The sequence below is a fragment of the Pseudogymnoascus destructans genome, assembly GCF_001641265.1.
Source record: "Pseudogymnoascus destructans isolate 20631-21 unplaced genomic scaffold scaffold_11, whole genome shotgun sequence".
Classification (NCBI taxonomy): Eukaryota; Fungi; Ascomycota; class Leotiomycetes; order Thelebolales; family Thelebolaceae; genus Pseudogymnoascus; species Pseudogymnoascus destructans.
The window spans coordinates 437,479-454,959 of NW_020167530.1; the positions used below are offsets into that span (position 1 = coordinate 437,479).

At 52.5% G+C, this 17,481-nt stretch overlaps 6 protein-coding genes across 6 annotated transcripts; 3 read left to right on the forward strand and 3 right to left on the reverse strand.

Moving 5' to 3' along the window:
* Positions 1-480: 480 nt before the first annotated feature.
* Positions 481-2,432, reverse strand: VC83_04960 (uncharacterized protein). The gene is made up of 3 exons (XM_024468586.1): positions 2,086-2,432; positions 1,299-1,964; positions 481-1,229 (listed from the first exon to the last, which is right to left on the reverse strand). The coding sequence occupies exons 1-3, from the start codon at positions 2,173-2,175 to the stop codon at positions 762-764; spliced, it is 1,224 nt and encodes a 407-aa protein (XP_024323830.1). The 5' UTR covers positions 2,176-2,432; the 3' UTR covers positions 481-761.
* A 1,068-nt stretch (positions 2,433-3,500) lies between these two features.
* VC83_04961 (uncharacterized protein) lies at positions 3,501-4,361 on the reverse strand (the record flags this gene model as incomplete). Its single annotated transcript, XM_024468587.1, has 1 exon — positions 3,501-4,361. One exon carries the CDS (start codon positions 4,359-4,361, stop codon positions 3,501-3,503), a length of 861 nt encoding a protein of 286 aa, XP_024323831.1.
* Positions 4,362-5,457: 1,096 nt separating this feature from the next.
* On the forward strand, positions 5,458-5,829 carry VC83_04962 (uncharacterized protein; the record flags this gene model as incomplete). The annotated part of the gene is made up of 2 exons (XM_024468588.1): positions 5,458-5,676; positions 5,731-5,829. 2 exons carry the CDS (start codon positions 5,458-5,460, stop codon positions 5,827-5,829), a joined length of 318 nt encoding a protein of 105 aa, XP_024323828.1.
* Positions 5,830-6,800: 971 nt separating this feature from the next.
* VC83_04963 (uncharacterized protein) lies at positions 6,801-12,176 on the forward strand (the record flags this gene model as incomplete). The annotated part of the gene is made up of 3 exons (XM_024468589.1): positions 6,801-10,478; positions 10,532-11,197; positions 11,253-12,176. 3 exons carry the CDS (start codon positions 6,801-6,803, stop codon positions 12,174-12,176), a joined length of 5,268 nt encoding a protein of 1,755 aa, XP_024323829.1.
* Positions 12,177-12,551: 375 nt separating this feature from the next.
* Positions 12,552-14,296, reverse strand: VC83_04964 (uncharacterized protein; the record flags this gene model as incomplete). The annotated part of the gene is made up of 1 exon (XM_024468590.1): positions 12,552-14,296. The coding sequence occupies one exon, from the start codon at positions 14,294-14,296 to the stop codon at positions 13,043-13,045; it is 1,254 nt and encodes a 417-aa protein (XP_024323826.1). The 3' UTR covers positions 12,552-13,042.
* Positions 14,297-16,249: 1,953 nt separating this feature from the next.
* VC83_04965 (uncharacterized protein) lies at positions 16,250-16,858 on the forward strand (the record flags this gene model as incomplete). The annotated part of the gene is made up of 2 exons (XM_024468591.1): positions 16,250-16,544; positions 16,593-16,858. 2 exons carry the CDS (start codon positions 16,250-16,252, stop codon positions 16,856-16,858), a joined length of 561 nt encoding a protein of 186 aa, XP_024323827.1.
* Between the last annotated feature and the right edge of the window lie 623 nt (positions 16,859-17,481).

Below are 17,481 nucleotides of genomic sequence, written 5' to 3' on the forward strand. Positions count from 1 at the left end.
CTCAGTGACTGCATGGGAGCGAGGGTAGTATGAGATATCCCTCGCTCAATCGATCGTTGCTCTATTTCTATTTGCTCCCCCAACGGTGGCGAACAGCGGGGGAGGACACTTCCGTACTCTCACCACGCCCATCTCGATCCACGAAACTAAACTATCCCGCAGCCGAAGAAACCGCACTTGCCCCTTCCATCGATCCCAGTCTCTGATCATCATCATCCGTCGTCACGAGTTGTCGTATACTCCCAACGCGTTCCCAGAGCAAGTTCTACAGTAACACGAGCCAGAACCCCGCACACACATGGTTGAGTGGATTAATAAGTCTTTTCGTATATTGTCTACCCCTCCACAACCAACTGGAAAATCGGCGTAATATAAATACAGCGATCCAACCAAAAACGCATAGAACAAAATAGCACAAGTATCTGGCATTGGGCTGCCTAGATCTCCCCCTCTCCCCCCTCTCCCCTCCCGCCCTTCCTTCCGCTTCGCTATCAAAACTACTGGGAAAGAAGAAGATAAAAAACAGCTTTCCAAAATTTCCCCCTTCCCTTTATGGTTCAACGCCTTGTAAACGTCCTTGATGCGGCATGTAAGCATGGAAACATATTAGAACAACTCCCACATATCCCGCCGTCCCCAGCCCGCCGGTAGCAGATTCTTGTTATTCTTTTAACATTCTTCTTCTTTTCAAATATCTTGGTCATTCGTTCATTCTCCCAGTTCCCCTTCACACTGCGTAAAAATTTCTGTTCTTTTTTTAATTACAGAGCGCAGGCCTCGTAGGAGCTGTATCCGCTGCCGTCAGTCCACTCGGTGAAATTGCCAATGAGGACATCCTGCATATTCCTCGCGGCCTTCATGAAGATCGTCTCGTAAGGATGGATATTGAACCCGTAGTAGTAGTTATCATGGAAGAAGTCGTCATCGGTGCAGCCCTCAATGTAGCCCTTGGGGCTGTTATCCTTCTTGCCGTCCTTGTTGTGGTCCTCGCCGTCGTGCGAGTGGTACACCAGGTTCAGCGCCTCGACCTCGTAGCCGGCATTGATGATCGAGGGCGTGGAGCGGATCTCGCCCCCGATTGCGTTGACCATGTCGTAGGGGCACCAGTACCCGATGCCGCCTTCGGCTTCGGGCTTCATCAGGATCTCGATGCCGACGCGGTCAAGTGCCCAGACCATGGATTGGACGTGGCCCTTGCCGCCGTGGCAGTTGTAGCTCATTCCCGCCAACTGTATCGTGTTAGCAACCATATCATGACTATAGCGGAGTGGTTAAAGTCCATGGGGTGTGACACATACCTTCTTCTTATTCGTGAGCATGCCCCAGAACGCCTCGCTCCAGCAGTCTTTACTCCAGATCGGCATGAACGGACCACGAACACTCGCATTCATGAGCATGAACCTCTCATATCCCTCCCAGAACTTGCGTCCACCGCGGTCACGCCCACCCATGGGGCTAAGCTTGGTGCCCAAATCGTTCCACTCACGCAGCAGCGCCTCACCATGCGCGCCCATATCGAAGCACTTGTTATCGCGCTTCAGGACCTCGATGTTCGTGATCTTGGGATCGTACCACGGCGAGGTCTCGTAGACGGGGAGGATGGTCTCGGCGTCCGTATCGCCGTTGAAGCTGAAGACGAAGTCGGCGCCGGCGTACAGTCCGTGCTTGATGAAGAACTCGAGGTTGCGGCGGTTGGTCGGCGACTCGGTGTAGACGTATGAGATGAGGGACTTTGGTCGGTCGGCGCGGAGCTTGGCCTTGTCCTCCATCAATGCGTTCTGCTCCTTCTTGAGTTTCTTTTCCTGCTCGGCGAGCTTGGTTTCCCGCGCCTTGAGCGCATCTTTTTCGGCGGCCACGGCGGCGAGCTGCGAGGCTAGGTCGTCGGCTGCACTGGCCGAGGCTGTTGTGGGGGGTGGGTAGTGGTCATCGTGGTTCCATTGCGAGACGACATTTGGGAAATGGCCCTGGGAGAGGAGTTAGTAGCGCTCAAATTACCGTCGTCGCACGGTCCCGGATCGCTGGGGATGAAGTAAAGTCTTCAGGGACGACCGGAGACGCAAGGGGAGGCGGTGGGGAAGAGCATACGGTAGCTCGGAGTCCAACGACTAGCACCCAGATGGTAAGGAGCGCGACGAGCCCAGTGAAGAGTCCAAAGCGCCTAGAAGCCATCGCCATCAAGTGCAATCGGTGGTTCGGGAGGCGGTGTCACAGTCTAGTTGTGGCGTATCACGGCGACATAGGGGATCTATCAGGAGAGAGCAGGGCGCACAGTATTGTTGACTGATCTCTGGCGGCTCGGGTCAAACGAGTGTGGGATGCCTTCTGCGAGAGAAAGCAGGCGTTTGGAACAAAAGTGAAGAATAACTTCCGAATCGGGATCCGTGACGACGATACGATATAGTAGCAGAGGTAAGGGAACGAGGTGAAGAAAGATTGATCGAGGTGATGGTGGGTGTGGGTGGCCACAACTACAGTACATAGTTATGCTAGTTATGCTTATTTTTGGGATAATCTTGTTCGGAGGTTGCGATTAGAACTAGTACAACGACGATGTACTACTGCACATGTACCACATGTGCCACATTAACGTTACAGTACTTTTCTACATTGCGAATGTACAGAGAAATTGGCGAAATTTCTGTGGAATGGCGAGCTTTTTCTTAGCGATCAGCCCATGTTAAAGCGGCTCAGGAGTGTCCCAAGTATTTCTTCTTATTCGCGGGTTTCTGGACGATTATTATTTAATATATGATTATAGAGATTGGTTGAGTTAACTTTATAGGGATTGTTGTTGTACCTATCCGAGTAAACTGCTGAAGGCGATTTTGAAAATATCGTGACCTACGGAGTACAGTTTCAATGTTCAATGTCTCTACCTTTTAGTAGGGACTCAGACGATAAGGAGAGTCACAAACAAGTACCGCAGCTAGTCCCGAAACGGATGGGGGGGTTGCTACTAGCCCCCCCGTTGTCAGAGTTGCCAGGGTTATACTCTTTCGCACATAGAAACACGTGACTGTTAAATTGCAATGGTGGAGATTTGGGAGGCATGAAGAGATTGAGATTCACTGGCAGGCGGGTCGATGATCCACAGGTGCAGCATGTTGGAGGCTTCCAGACCATACGGAGTAATACGGGACGGGATCCCAAATTCAACTATACAACATACAAGCGGAAAATGGTAAAATAAAGTAGCCATGTCTCTGATATTACTAACTAGCAAGCCCGCAGAGAATCCGAGCAAGCAGCGACTACCTATATCCCTCTATCTCGCTCTCTCTCAGACGCAGAAATCGTCCCCGACGCGCCATATATCCTCGCTTGCCTGGTTGTACAAACCGCCATTGACTGTTGTAGCCCGTGTCCAATCCCCGCTTTTCGTGCAAAGCTGCCATGAGTTGTAAAGAAAACAAAATGAAGTCCAATCAAAAGGAAAGTAATCAATCCCATCTAAAACACCAGCGCCATGCAAACATCCCTCCGATCTCTCCGCCGCGCGTCTAAAAGTTCGATGAAGCATTGACAGGGCGCTGCGGCGCGTGGTAGCTCTCGAGCGTGCTCTGGAAGGGGTTCGAGGTCGAGGCAGTATCCGGCTTCTCGCCTGGAGATGTCATCATCAGAGCGTCGTCCTCCTGGGCCCTGCGCGAGGATCGTCTGCGGCCCCAAAACTTCCAGAAAACCATGAAGATGAGGCCCAGGAAGATGGCACCGCCGACGCCGACCACGACACCAATGACTGTGTTGCGTGTCTTTGTGCTCATGCCAGACTCTGTCTCTGGGGTGTCGTCGACTGGTGAGGCTGTGCTGGTTGGGATTAGGGACGTAGTGACGTAGGTGGTCTGGTAGGTTTTGCCATTGCTTGTCACTTCAGCCACAGTCGTGCGCTTCGACGTGATAGTGCTGCGGGGAGGGGCGGTGGTGGTGAGCCCCGATGTAGTAGTGTCGGACGAGTCGGTTAACTCGGTGGAGTAAGATGTCGTCTTCGGCGATGGAGAATCAGAGGTTTTTGAAGGGGTCGTCAACGCCCCTGTATCAGAGGGAGTAGTCGTCGGTTCGTCCAATGTGGTTGTGGCTGGAGGGTTCGTCGATGACTTTGACTGGGAATCGCTTGAAGATGTCGGGGTAGAATCGGGTGAAGTTGGGCCGGGGTCGGTAGTTCCTGAAGTTGGGATCAGGCCGTCCAGGATGCCCGAGGAAGCTTGTCGTATATGTAATACATCCACCACATTGTTCCTGGCGGCTACCTCTGGTCCCCCAGCCTTTTGGACCGAAGAGATGCGATGTCCGTCGCCTGACAAAACGAAAGATGCGACCAACAGGGTGAGGAGCGATAACCTCGCGGGCTGTAGAGAGGAGAACATGATGTTCTATGTGAAGGGAATTCTTGTGTGCGGCTGTGTCGATGGCTGGAGTTCTATCTCCGTCGTTGAGGGGGGTCGAGTGCACAGAAGGCAACGAATGAATATCCCGAGCCACTGAAGTTTGTGTGGATAGGTCGAATTTCTCGTCCGCGGTTGAAAAGAAGGAGGAAATAAAGATTCGAAGTCACTTTAATGGCTAGTGAAGCCTGTAGATAATGAAAGAAAAGAAGAAAATAGTTGACAAGTGAAGGTGTTTTGTTGATGCTACAACGTTCAGGGCTTACAGTACGTTAACTTAGGGGACGTGAAAGATTCGGGAGGCTGAGTGAATTGACTTCGTATTCCAAACAGCATGGGTCGTGAGTGGAGACCGAGAAAGCAAACCTTTAGCAGCCTGATGTGTTAGGCACTCACAGTCACTCTCAGGCACCCACAGGCACGGATTATTTCTTAATCAGGGCAAAATTGGCAAAATTGGCAAAATTGGGCCAAGGGGTCTTGGGTGAAAAGATCCGGCAGAATTTATGCCGTTTTCGGGAAAGCGGCGGGCGGGAAAGGCTTCTCGGGACCAATCACTAATAAAAATAAAAATATCGGCGGTACTCTAAATGAAAATTATACGTAACTTACCCTGTTGTGATTAATAAGCCACCACGTGACGCTTACCGCCAGCTCTTCGAAAGTGATAATTGTACAACACTCACCTGACTGCTACCTCCCTCGCCGTCCTGGTGTAGCCTCGTCCTGCTGATTCGCCAGCCGCCTCTCTCATTGTGGCATAAGATGGTTCCAGAACATAGCCAGAGTCCAATGACGATGTCTTCAAGGGAAGCGCCACAGCGTCGATGAGTCTTCGAGGTCATGTCTTGGCGTGTCATTCAAGTTTCAGACGCTGCATTCCATCAACTCGATTCCACGCCGCCACCAAGGCAGTGGTCTTATTGTAAGTTGAGTATCTTGAGATAATCCATTCTTTGACGTCTTTGCGTCTTGCTTTCCATTCGCTCAAATCTCTATTTTGTTGCGTCCCCAACACGTGCAGTATATCGCCCTATTTGTCCTTGCTGTGGAAGCAACGGCCTGGAGCCATGTGGACATGGATTTAAGACATGAATTTGGGCATGTGTTGATGTCGCGGCAGACTACAAACTTACAGGTATGCATCTCTACTATTGTCACTATAATGGAGGGGCCCATCGCAGATAGGGCTGAGAAAAGCAGTCGGGCCAACAGTGCACTGGGAGGCGCTGCTGCCGAACCCATAACGAGCACTAATGACCAAAACCGGCCCTTTGAAGTTGGCGGTGATACATTAGTATGAATCCCAACCAATCCATCCGGTCCTCACTTCTCCTAACAACGACTACAGACCGACTTCAAGTCAGCTGCCAGCCGCACCTGCGATAACCAGAAAAACGCATGTGCAAAGATCGCCAACGAGGGGGCAATAGTAACGGCCTGGCAGTGAGTGACTGCGATAAACAGCGAGAAACCTGCATATCGGCGCAGGATAAGGCGACGGTGACGAGCTTCGGCTCTTCGGCGAGTAGCCAGGCGCAGGTGGTTACTAGTGACGACGAGGTTACCTACTTCTGCGATCCTTGAGACTGTGGAAAGTGTTTGGAACTGGCGTTTATGGGGAATGAGATGTTCAATGCGAGGACTGGAAGTCTGGAATAACCTGTGGTGATGTTGGCGTTTGAACGATGTCAATACTGTACAAGAATAAGCTCTTGAGGTGCCATGCGCGAGCATCAAACGGCCAAAGGATGCCAAGATGTCGACGAGTTAATATTTCCACGTTCTTTTGCCCCTTATTAATTTCCAGAGACAGAAGACAAAAACGTATTGACTTGAGGTACATTCTGTACTTCATTGTTGCCGTGTTCGACATTTGTGGTTGTGTTTACTCCGTAGCACTTCTAGGAAGGAATAGTGGGGGACGGAAGCCTCGCGCACCGCCACACATCTTTTCGTGGTTGGAGGCCATTGGCCACGTTATCACCCCCAGTCACCTGGAACATCAGCTTCGCAGATCAAGTTCAATTGTGTGAAGGGAGTCGTTGGAGAATCACAACGTCTCTTCAAAGGTGCTCCAGGCTTGTTGGAGCAATACACGGTGGCTTGAATTGTTCTCTCGTTTGCAGCAGGCCATTTGCACATTTGCGAGAAACTCAGCACCTTGTTCGTTGTCGTGCTTTCAGTGCGAGTGCTCCCGCTGTCGCATAGCTGAGGCTCAACGACGTCGCGCGACACCTCGGAATAGACCCTTTGTCGCCATCGTGCGCCCGCGGATATCCCAACGACTACTAGAACATTAATGGACGCTTTCACGGCAATTGTTTGAAGTAACTGCTCATTGTGCAGCAAGCCGATGGAGAGACCGGCAGCGTCGATGGTCACGAAACCCCGCATACCTCGAAACTAAGCCCTACAAAGATGTCTTTCCGCCAAAACGGACAGCATAGATATGGCCACGTCCCTCCGCAACAATATGGAGGCCAGCAGCCAGCTCAGAATGTAGGCCTTGGCTTGCAGCGACAGTCAAGTTTCGACAACGGCGATGATGTCCAGTTCTTCGACAACACGAATGGCACACGGCCGCCGACGCAGCCAAATGCGTATGCGCAACAAAACCATTATGGAAGCCTGAGATCACATGGAGGAGGACAAGATGGACTATATCTAGACGGATCCGGCAGGGGCCATCGATCCCCAGAGCGACAACAATATAGTCCACAGCCTTCTCAGTATACAAACCAGATGTACGCGGGCCAGGGCGGTGGAGTGCCGCAAACCCCGAGTACACCGTCAGCATACAATCCACAGCACTTTCCACGGCCGCAGTCGCAGAGTCAAGCGCATGTTCAGATGCCTAATTATAATCCTCAATTATACAGCAGCCAAAGCGTTTCCTCGCACCACCACCCTTATGTCCCAGCCGCGTACCAGACACAACAACCCCCGGTGCCGCTGCGGCCACCTGCGCAATCCCCTTATATGCTACAAGGACCGAGTTATGGAACGTCTCCTATGCCACAACAGAGCCAAACATTCAACAGCCCGCCTCTTCAAGCCAGTCCATATTGGTCCCCTCAGATTCCTCAGTCTTATGGAGCTGCGCCACAATTCCCCAACCAAGTACCTACTCAACCCGCATATGAGCCCTCCTATGAACCCTCCTATGAGCCTTCATATACCCCGTCGCTACCTGCACCTCTCCCTCCCAAACCGGCCCAGTACTCAGCTCCGCCCGCGGCGCCGAGGTACCCTGCCAATGGGACTACATACGGGTCTACTAATGATTATAGAGCGCAGAGCAACCCATCCCCATACCCAGCAGTTACGCACATATCTATGGGCCCATCATACTCTGCTGCATATGACGACTTCGGTTCCGATGCGTATGGAGGCAGGCCCAGCCGCCCCTCAAGCAACAGCAACCCGCCCCAACCAGTCCCAGTGGAGAATGACGTGCAACACATAAGTCAGTTTCGACGCCATCCAACTGGTCGCGCACTCCCAACTGCCCCTGCCATCGAGGACACAGACCCATTTGATGACGATCAGGATAGACTATCTACCGAAGCCAGGGCACAAGAGCTGATATTCCAAGAGATTGAGGCTGCTATTGGGGCAAATACTGTTAACAGGCTTCAAATAAGCCAGCCACACGCTCCAATGAGTGGAGACCTACTCGATAATGAATTCGGAGACCACCCCAATGGTTTAGGTTCTGAAGCGCGAACACCAACAGCTGGCCAGAATTCCGAGCAGATGTACGAATTCGAAGACAGTGATGAGGCGGAAGCTGCTTCCGGGGTTTTGGCATTAAAGTTAGCCGAAGAGGAAGAGGCCAATCAGGCCAACAGAGGTAGCATAGGATCTTTTGGGCTTTATTCCCAACAACTGCCTCAGGAGACATCTCAGGATGCCAGTAGCGACAGCGATAATTATGCGGTGGGGATGGATCTCACCATGCTTGGTGGGGGTCTTAATGTACCGATGTCGTACGGAAATGATGTTGCAGTTCGGGATGAGATGCAAGACGAAAGCCGCCCTTTGCCAGACATGCGCGGACGGGAATCGTACGCCCCTGCGACAGCATCTGTGCTTGGAGGCTTGACTTACCATCATATACCTAGCGATGACATACACCATCCATTCCCCCCTACTCACGACCCAGGGGCAGAAAATCCAAACCTACAACAGCACCGGCGTAGTTTTGACGAGGGTGATGAGAGATCATCGCTTGGGTCCCGTCTGACGACCGAGTCACGTCTCAGTGGAAGGTCAGGAAGCGACAGTTCGTCGAGGGAGGAGTTTCCGGATATCCCCTACCATCCCGGTATTTCAGCAGCATCTGCCCACAATCGACCCTTGCAAGCAGTTCCTTCTTTAAGTGAAAACAGGACGCCGCAATTGCTTCCTGCTGGATCATACCGTAACCCACCGCATCAACAACAGGACCCACAGAGGACATCACAGATGTACCTTCCGGATGGCCCCGAATCGTATGCAACCCAGGATCTTCTCAACCCAGGAGGACAGTTCGTACCCAGATCAGCATCGTTGACAAGCCATAGTAGCACCCCTCTCGTGGTCCCTCCTATTCGCTCAAGGACAGATGCCGAGGAGCGCCAAGCCAGGCAGCGCCCTCTGAGAGGCCACGGCGTCGATGGATTCGATGCCGGAACGCCGCAATCGACCGTACCCCTTGACCTACCAGCACTCCCACCGGGTCGACGAAAGAAGGCCACGCCCGGAAATCTCAGGTCATCCGATTACAAAAAGTGCAGAGAGCCTTGGGCGTTGAGCAGCATTGCCGATTGGATTCGGGAAATGTATTACGGAGAGTCAGGGGACGGAGAAGCTGACCTGCGTGTGAAGTCCATTCAAGACTTGCTCGTTGCCCTATTCACGCACAAAGTACCTACGATGAATACTGCAGATGCAGAAGTGATAAGCGCCGTCGTCGTGAACGACATGCTGCAGGGCAGCGTGTTGGTAGAAGACGAGGAATGGGTCAAGTTTGGCCCTGGGGAAATATCCGGAGTTCTCTGGCAGATGAGCGGCTCTGGCTGTTACTCTCCAAAGGTTCACGAGAATGAGATTCACGGCCGCTGCTACTCTCACCATTGCCATCGGACTTTGAAGAAGATAAACCTGCATGCGCAAAAAATGGCCCCTGCGAAACGAGCCGAACCCTGGCATGAGTTCTTTAAGCTCACCAAGGCGCAAATTGACGCGGCAGATAGCAAGGAGGTGCTCAGGCAGAACAATCTCCATGAGATTATCATGTCCGAGGATAAATTCATGGTGCAATTGGATGTCTTGCGGACGATTTACAGAGATGAACTTCAAGCCTGGCAACCACCAATTATTGGCCAAGCCAAACTTCCTCGGTTCATCCAACAGGTCTTTGGTAGGGCAGAGGCTGTCAAGAATGTCAACATGAACCATTTGCTAGCACAGCTCAAGTACCGCCAGCAAGAAGAAGGCCCATGGGTTACAGGCTTTAGTAGTATCTTCCGTGAGTGGAAACGACGAGCGAGCCAGGTATATTTGGATTATGCTGCGAGCTATCCAAATGCCACTTATTTAGTCCGGAGGGAGATGGAAAAGAATGTGCTTTTCCGCCAGTTCCTCGACCAAGCACAGAGCAACAAAGTATCTGACCGTCTGGGGTGGGATACCTATCTCTTCGCGCCATTGAAGCGACTGCAGCAGTATACTTTACTGCTAAAAGAAGTTCTCAAGCATACATATGTTGACAGCGAGGAGAAAACCAACCTCATGATCGCCATCAAGGAAGTAGATGAAATGACCAAAGACTGTGATGAAAAGGTCAATGAAGAGAATAAGAAGATCGAGATGCAAGAGTTGCAGACAAAGCTATTCATGCGCCCCGGGTTTAGGCGTGTTGATCTTCACTTGGATCATCTTGGCCGGCAACTCATCCTACAAGGAGACCTGCAACGGCCTGGTAGTAGTCGCTTCAACTGGCTGGAAACCCGTGCCATTCTGTTTGATCATTACCTCGTGCTAGCCAAGGCTGTTGTTCAACGCGACAGTGCTGGCCTGAAAAACAAAGAGGTCTTCGATATTTCGAAACAGGTAAGAAAACCATCATCCCTCCCTCACATTATTCAATTCTAACACTCTAGTAGCCTATTCCGATGCAACTTCTCGTGCTAGAAAGCACAAACGATGAAGCGGTCGTGAAGTCTAAGGGCTTGGGTAGTGTTACGACGGTTACGAGATCGGCTCCTTCAACGTCAGACTCAAGGATGACCCGGGCATCTACGGCATCGGATCGCCCTGCGTTAGACCACGCCTCGACTAGCAACTCATTGAGTTCGATGTCGAAAGTTTCTTCTAACACAACTGCTGAAGGTGATGCACGATCCATGTTTCCATTCCGAATCAAGCATCTCGGGTCTCAGGAAGTTCATACATTGTATGCACCCAGCGCCCAGAATCGGCAGGAATGGTGTGAGAAGATTATGTGGGCCAAGGAACGCCATGCGGCATCGCTCTTTTCTCAAAATGCGGAGCCTTTCCGGTTAAAGGTTCTGGCCGACACTGCATTCGTGATCGATCCAATACAGGCTGGTGGAAGGGGCCTTGCTGGAATTCCAGTCGTTGGAACACCGTTGGACAGGGCAATTAAAGATATCGAGCGGGAATATGGCCATGCAAGACAGTCCCCGGTTTGCCGAACACAAGTCAATTGCGCAACAGCATTTGTCATGTGCGGCAAATCAATGGTTGCTATTGGTACGGATAACGGAGTCTACATATCAGAGCTCAACAACCCCCGAGGGTGGACAAGAGTAAGTTGATCCCCAGCCATATGCGGTCGGAATAGCATACTAATTACTTCCACAGTCCATACAGTCGAGCCGTATTACTCAAATAGCAGTCCTCGAGGATTTCTCTATCTGCCTCGTCTTATCCGATAAATCTCTCATTGCCTATCACCTCGATTCCGTCGTCCCCGTCTCCAACTTCCCAGCACCGCAGCACGACTCGGCGCGACGCGCTCCGCAAAAGATCTCGGGCTCCCGCGAAGTCTCCTTCTTCGCCACAGCGCGGATGAAAGATCGCACACTCGTCTTCTACAAAGGGCGCGGAAACATCGCAACCTCGTCCTCATCCACGTTCAAGGTGCTGGAGCCTGTCTTTCAGAAATCTTCTGAGAAGAAATCGAAACTCTTCGGGCGGTCCAAGACGGGTGGCGGCACAACTGAGTTCTTCCGCGAGTTCGACGAGTTCTATATCCCCGTGGAATGCTTCGGCATTAATCTCTTCCACTCCTACATCGCTGTCTGCACAATCAAGGGGTTCGAGCTCCTCACGCTAGACAAGAAGATTACGATGAGCATCCCCGATCCCAATCAGCCCAACATCGCGTCCATATCCGACCGACTCAAAGACCAGAAGCCACTGGGCATGTTCCGTCTCTCCGACGCCGAGTTCCTCCTCTGCTACCAGGACTGTGGCGTCTACATCGACAAGCACGGCGAGGTGTCGCGCAGCGTGGTCCTCGAGTTCGTCGGCAAGGCCAAGTCGGCCGCCATGTACGGCGCGTACCTGATCCTCTTCGACACCGACTTCATCGAGGTGCGGAACGCGGAGAACGGCCGCCAGAGACAGATCATCGCGGGCAAGGATGTCAGGTGTCTGGATTACGGGGTGCAGGGCGCGGGCACGATGGCGAAGAGGTCGCTGAAGGTGGCGATGGCGCATCCGGAGATGGCGAACTGCCAGCTGGTTGTGGAGCTGGTGCTTAATGATGGGCAGAGGGAGTAATGCGTGTCGTCTTCGAAATATCAAGAGGATGAGGGATGCAACAAATAGTCGCGATGCGGGGCAGCATGCGATGATGAGAAAGGGACGCGTTCTATGCAGATATCATGTCATGAGGAATTCGTATATGTAGATACCACGGCGTTTTAGTTCATGTTTTTACTGATTGGGTGGGGAGGCAGGTAATTTTTTGACTATAGAGGCTTTTGGTTACCTTACTGATGCAGATGAGGGGGGAGGCGACTTAATATCTGGTGATTAGATAGGAAGTGGATGATGGATTATTCTTCATATAAGTCTTTTATTTACATGGTTATGGTTGGAGATTATTTCTAAATTTATAATATATTGTGTGGCAGATACAATAGAAATTATGAACCCAATTCAATTTCTTATTTCCCTAAAAATTGAAGACGATTAAGATAGGCTTGTCTACCACGACATAGCATAAATCTACCATTTAAATAGTATTTATTTATTTACACGTTGTTGCAGCCACTTCTCCTAATCTCCTTACTTACTTTTTACTTTTTACTCTCCTATAAACGTACGTCACCCCTGTCACAGCACCATCGTCCCTTCCCGGCCACCGTACCCACACGACATCACCTGCTAACTCCAAAGCTCCCCAAGCTCCCCAAGCTCCTTAACCAAGCAGAGGCAGCACCCAAATGCGCGCCTCATTACCAGTGGGACTCCTGTCCCTCGCGCTCTCCCTCCTCCCCCCAACCACCGCCGTCTTCGCCGACGAAGCCTACACCACCGACTTCCAATATGCACTCCTGGGCCTCCCCCTCCCCAGCACGACCTTCTTCCACCGCCCGCACGCCGATCCCAAGGCCGCGTCCCTTCTCTACACCCTCAGCGACCTAGGCGTGCTGGGCGCCGTCAACCCCGGCACCGGCGCGCTGGTGTGGCGCCAGTTCCTCGCTGCGCAGGCGAACCGTACGATTGAGTCCGAGGCGGGTGGGAGTGTTGAGGGATACCTCCGCGGCGTGGAGGGCGAGAAGAGGGTGCTTAGTGCGCTGGGGGGGAATGTGAATTCCTGGGATGCGGTTACGGGGAGGGAGGTGTGGGGTAATGAGTTTGAGGGCGAGGCGAGGGATGTTGAGGTCCTGGGCACGGAGGGAGAGGAGAAGGATGCGCTTGTGCTGTTTGAGGGGGAGAAGGGAAGTGTGGTGAGACGGCTGGATGGGGATACGGGGGCGGTGAAGTGGGAGGTTGAGGGGGAGAAGGGGGCGGTGCCTGTGCAGGTTAGCACGGATACGAAGAGTGTGTTTGTGGTCAGTCTGCATGGTGCTTGGGGTGGGTACAACATCAAGGTCACCAGCTTGGATCCGGTTACGGGAAAGAAGGTTAAGGAGCATACTTTGGCGAGCAAGGTGGATGTGCATACGCGGGAGGATGTGCTCTTTGTGGGTGGGAACGTTGCAGCGCCGATTGTGGCATGGGCTGATCGTGGCCTGAAGACCCTCAAGGTCAACATCCTTGGCACGCAGGCGGTGCACAGTCTCTCGTTGAGCAAAACTCCGGAGGAGCTGACAAAGGTCATCGTTCACGCGCCGCATTTGATCCAGTCTAAGCCCCATTTCTTGGTTCACAGCCAGACGGCGACGAGCCATTGGGCTGATGTGTACCATGTGGACATCGCGGCTGCAACTGTGAACGAGGGGTACCATCTTCCCAAGCTTGCTGGACCTGGTTCGTTTGCTACAAGCTCCAGAGACGCGAATGTCTTCTTCACTCGGATCACTGATGACGAGGTTACCATCTTGTCCTCGAACTCCCATGGAGTGCTCCAAAAGTTCCCGCTGGCATCCGAGCCAGGCGCTGGCAGAGCTTCCTACGGTGTCGCTGAGGTTGTCAGCAAGACTGCCGATACTTACGCTGTCCGCTCGGCCGTCCTGACCACCAACCAAAACTGGATTATGATCCGCAACGGAGTGCCGGACTGGGCGCGCGCTGAAGGGCTTTCCGGATCTGTCGCCGCTGCCTTTGCGGAGATTCCAGAGGAGGAAAGCTTGGCCGAGGCGTTGGATGTTGAGGCGCATAGCAATCCGCTCCAGGCCTATTGCCACAGACTCGCTCGCCATGTCACCGAGCTTCAGTATCTTCCTGGACATTTGCAACAGCTGCCGAAGCGAGTACTCACCAGTCTCCTTCCGGGAGATGCTAACCCTGTATCCACAAGCTTGTTGGCGAGAGACGGCTTCGGATTCCGCAAACTGGTCATTGTCGCAACTGAGCGCGGACGCGTGTATTCCCTTGATACTGCGGCCAAGGGAGCCATCGCCTGGTCGCACCAGGCGTTTGAGATACCCGCTGGAGAGAAATGGGATGTGAAGGGCATCTATGTTGATAACCAGAAGGGCGTTGCAAAGATTATGGGAAGCAGGGGCGAGTATATCATTATCAAAACCACCAGCGGAGCTACCGTTGAGATATTGCCGCCTATCGAGCAATCACACATCCAAAGCACCGCTGTGGTAGACAGCCCCTCGGGCAAGTGGCTTCTTCCAATTGGACCTGGGGGCCGCTCTCCACCAATTCCCAAGGATTATGCACCAAAGGACTCTCTTGTTGTCCGCGGCGCAAATGGTGAGGTCAATGGAGTTCGATTCACCCTCAAAGGAGACAACGCAATCTCGACCGTGACTTGGACCTTCAAGCCTGTCGCGGGCGAAAAAATCATCTCTGTCAATGCCAGGCCCGCGCACGATCCTGTCGCCTCCATCGGGCGTGCTCTCGCAGACCGCAGCGTGCTGTACAAGTACTTGAACCCAAACATCATCCTGATCAGCACCGTGGCAGAGGCGAAATCGACCGCATCATTCTACCTCCTCGACTCGATATCCGGCGCGCTCCTCTACTCCACCACACACTCCAACGTGGACACCGCACAGCCCATCACCGCCACCCTGAGCGAGAACTGGTTCGCCTACTCCTTCTTCGCCTCCCCAAGCGCACCCACCGCCGAGTCCGCCCTCCCCGAAGCACAAGGCTACCAGCTCCTCATCGCCGAGCTGTACGAATCGGAACTCGCCAATGACCGCGGCCCTCTCGGCTCCGCCGCCAACTTCTCCAGCCTGCACCCCGCCGAGTCGCCAGAGGGATTCACCCTCCCCCACGTCATCTCCCAGGCGTACATCATCCCGGAGCCTATCACGCATATGACCGTCACCCAGACGCGCCAGGGCATCACGTCGCGCCAGATCCTGGCCACGCTTCCGCGCTCCAACTCCATCATCGGGCTCCCCCGCAACCTTCTCGACGCGCGCCGCCCCCTCGATGTTAGCAGCAAGGCCGCCGCGGCCGCCGCAGCCGAAGAGGGCCTGATGGTGTATATTCCGCAGCTTGACTTTGATCCGCGCGGCGTGCTGACGCATCAGCGCGAGGTGGTTGGGGTGCGGGGTGTGATTGTTGCGCCGGCGTTGTTGGAGAGTACGAGCGTTGTGTTTGCGTATGGGGTTGATGTGTTTGGGACGAGGATTATGCCGAGTTTGTCGTTTGATGTGTTGGGGGCGGGGTTTAATAAGGTGGCGCTTGTGAGTACGGTTGTGGGGTTGGCGGTTGGGGTGGGGTTTGTGGCGCCGATGGTGAGGAGGAAGCAGATTGATTTGAGGTGGCTGAGTTCATAGGGTGGGGGAGAATTGTAAGAATAACGTGGTATAAGACACGGTTAAAAATAAATAGAGGGTATTTACGAATGAGCATGCAGCAACGATGCGTCGTGAGTTTGTCTTGGGCGTTGTAAAGCCGCAAAATCAGGGGCGATATCGTGTGCTGAGAAAAATGATAGGTACTCTGGCTTTAAGCATGTCAAAATCTGTACACACAACGATATCTTCTATAGTTTTGCATCAGTCGTGTTCTGTGGCTACTCCTGAACACCCTGAACCCCTCCAACTAGAAAATTGCGCCTACATTGTCGCTTTCACACTTGATGTGCAGAGAGTGTGTGCTCTTATAGCGCGACAGAGTTTCTCCACTACAGCTCCACAAAGCTTTTTTTAACCCTGACACTTTTGTACTGTAGATGGAGGTTTTATCCAAGCCCCAAGTCATGCTACAGTACCATGCGGGAGATCGTCACAAGCCCTATGGCTGGTCTGGCGCGCAATTCTGGAACGCAAATCAATACTCCTGTGAACCTTCACAGGAGTATTGAAAACTACCTATCCATGATTCTAACCTTACGGTTGGGCCTTAATCGTGTCCAAAACCAGATCCCAACTGTTGCCAATACTTCGTCGCAACACCTCTCTAATGTGATAGAATCCCCGATATCATTTGGTGACGCCAACTCCGGCTTGCAGGCCGGGATCATCAACGGTTCGGTCCATACTGATTTTCATCACCATGTCGCTCCGGGTGAGTTGCAGAGGGGTCCAAGCTGACGGGCGCGCCCCCCCACTCTAGAAGATCCCCTCCGCCTCCTCCCGTTTGCAACACACGTCGACCTTCTACAAGAGATATATGACTGGGCTGATGGAAAAGATGAGCGATGCATCTTCTGGCTGAACGGCCTGGCTGGAACGGGAAAGTCAACAATCTCCCGCACCGTCGCCCGCAGATATAATGAGCAGAAGCGTCTCGGAGCCAGCTTCTTCTTCTCAAAGGGTGACGGGGATGTGCGCGCAAGTTTTTCGCAAGTCTCGCCTTGCAGCATAATGTTACCTCTGTAGGACGTAGGTGGGGTCCATTATACGCCAACTCAAAATCTGTTAGTTGCTTTGATTCAAGGTAAGATTACTGATTTTCGTGGTGACCACGCATGAATTTACGAACCAGAGCAGCCACAAGGCTAATGACGATCTCCCACAGATGGTAAGGCCCTGAGAGCTCAGCTAAGACACCTTTATATATATAAGGGATAGTAACAGGTCGACGGTAGAGCTATGATGGAGGAACTTGTTGCGCTGTAAAAGGAGACTCTCTGCAAATCAGGCATGAGGGAGATGAGGCGAACCTAATTTTCTAGTGAGAGGCGCTCAGAGTGTTTAGGAGTGGCTACGGAACACGACTTATGCTAAGATATGGGAGATATTAATGCGTGCATAGGTTTTGCGATGCTTAAAGTCAAAGTACCTGTCATTTTTCTCGGCACAGCGGGCTTCTCCCTACGTGGGGACGGACGTTATCGATATCAGTCACTAGAAAGGTTCGAAAGGCTGTATCAACAACATTCGTATTCTCGTAATATAATAGGTACTGTATAATATCAACGGACTGCAATGGCCAATGCCACTGAGCCCCTATATGTACTTTCGCCATTGGCAAAAAACTGAGTGGTATACCCCTTCTAGAA

Bases quoted from the DNA above. Each gene is read 5' to 3' on its own strand.
- VC83_04960 (XM_024468586.1), bottom strand. From the start codon at position 2,175: ATGGCGATGGCTTCTAGGCGCTTTGGACTCTTCACTGGGCTCGTCGCG. The intron at 1,965-2,085 runs GTATGCTCTTCC...CTCCTCTCCCAG, and splicing joins TCGTTGGACTCCGAGCTACC to GGCCATTTCCCAAATGTCGT. The intron at 1,230-1,298 runs GTATGTGTCACA...AACACGATACAG, and splicing joins TGCTCACGAATAAGAAGAAG to TTGGCGGGAATGAGCTACAA.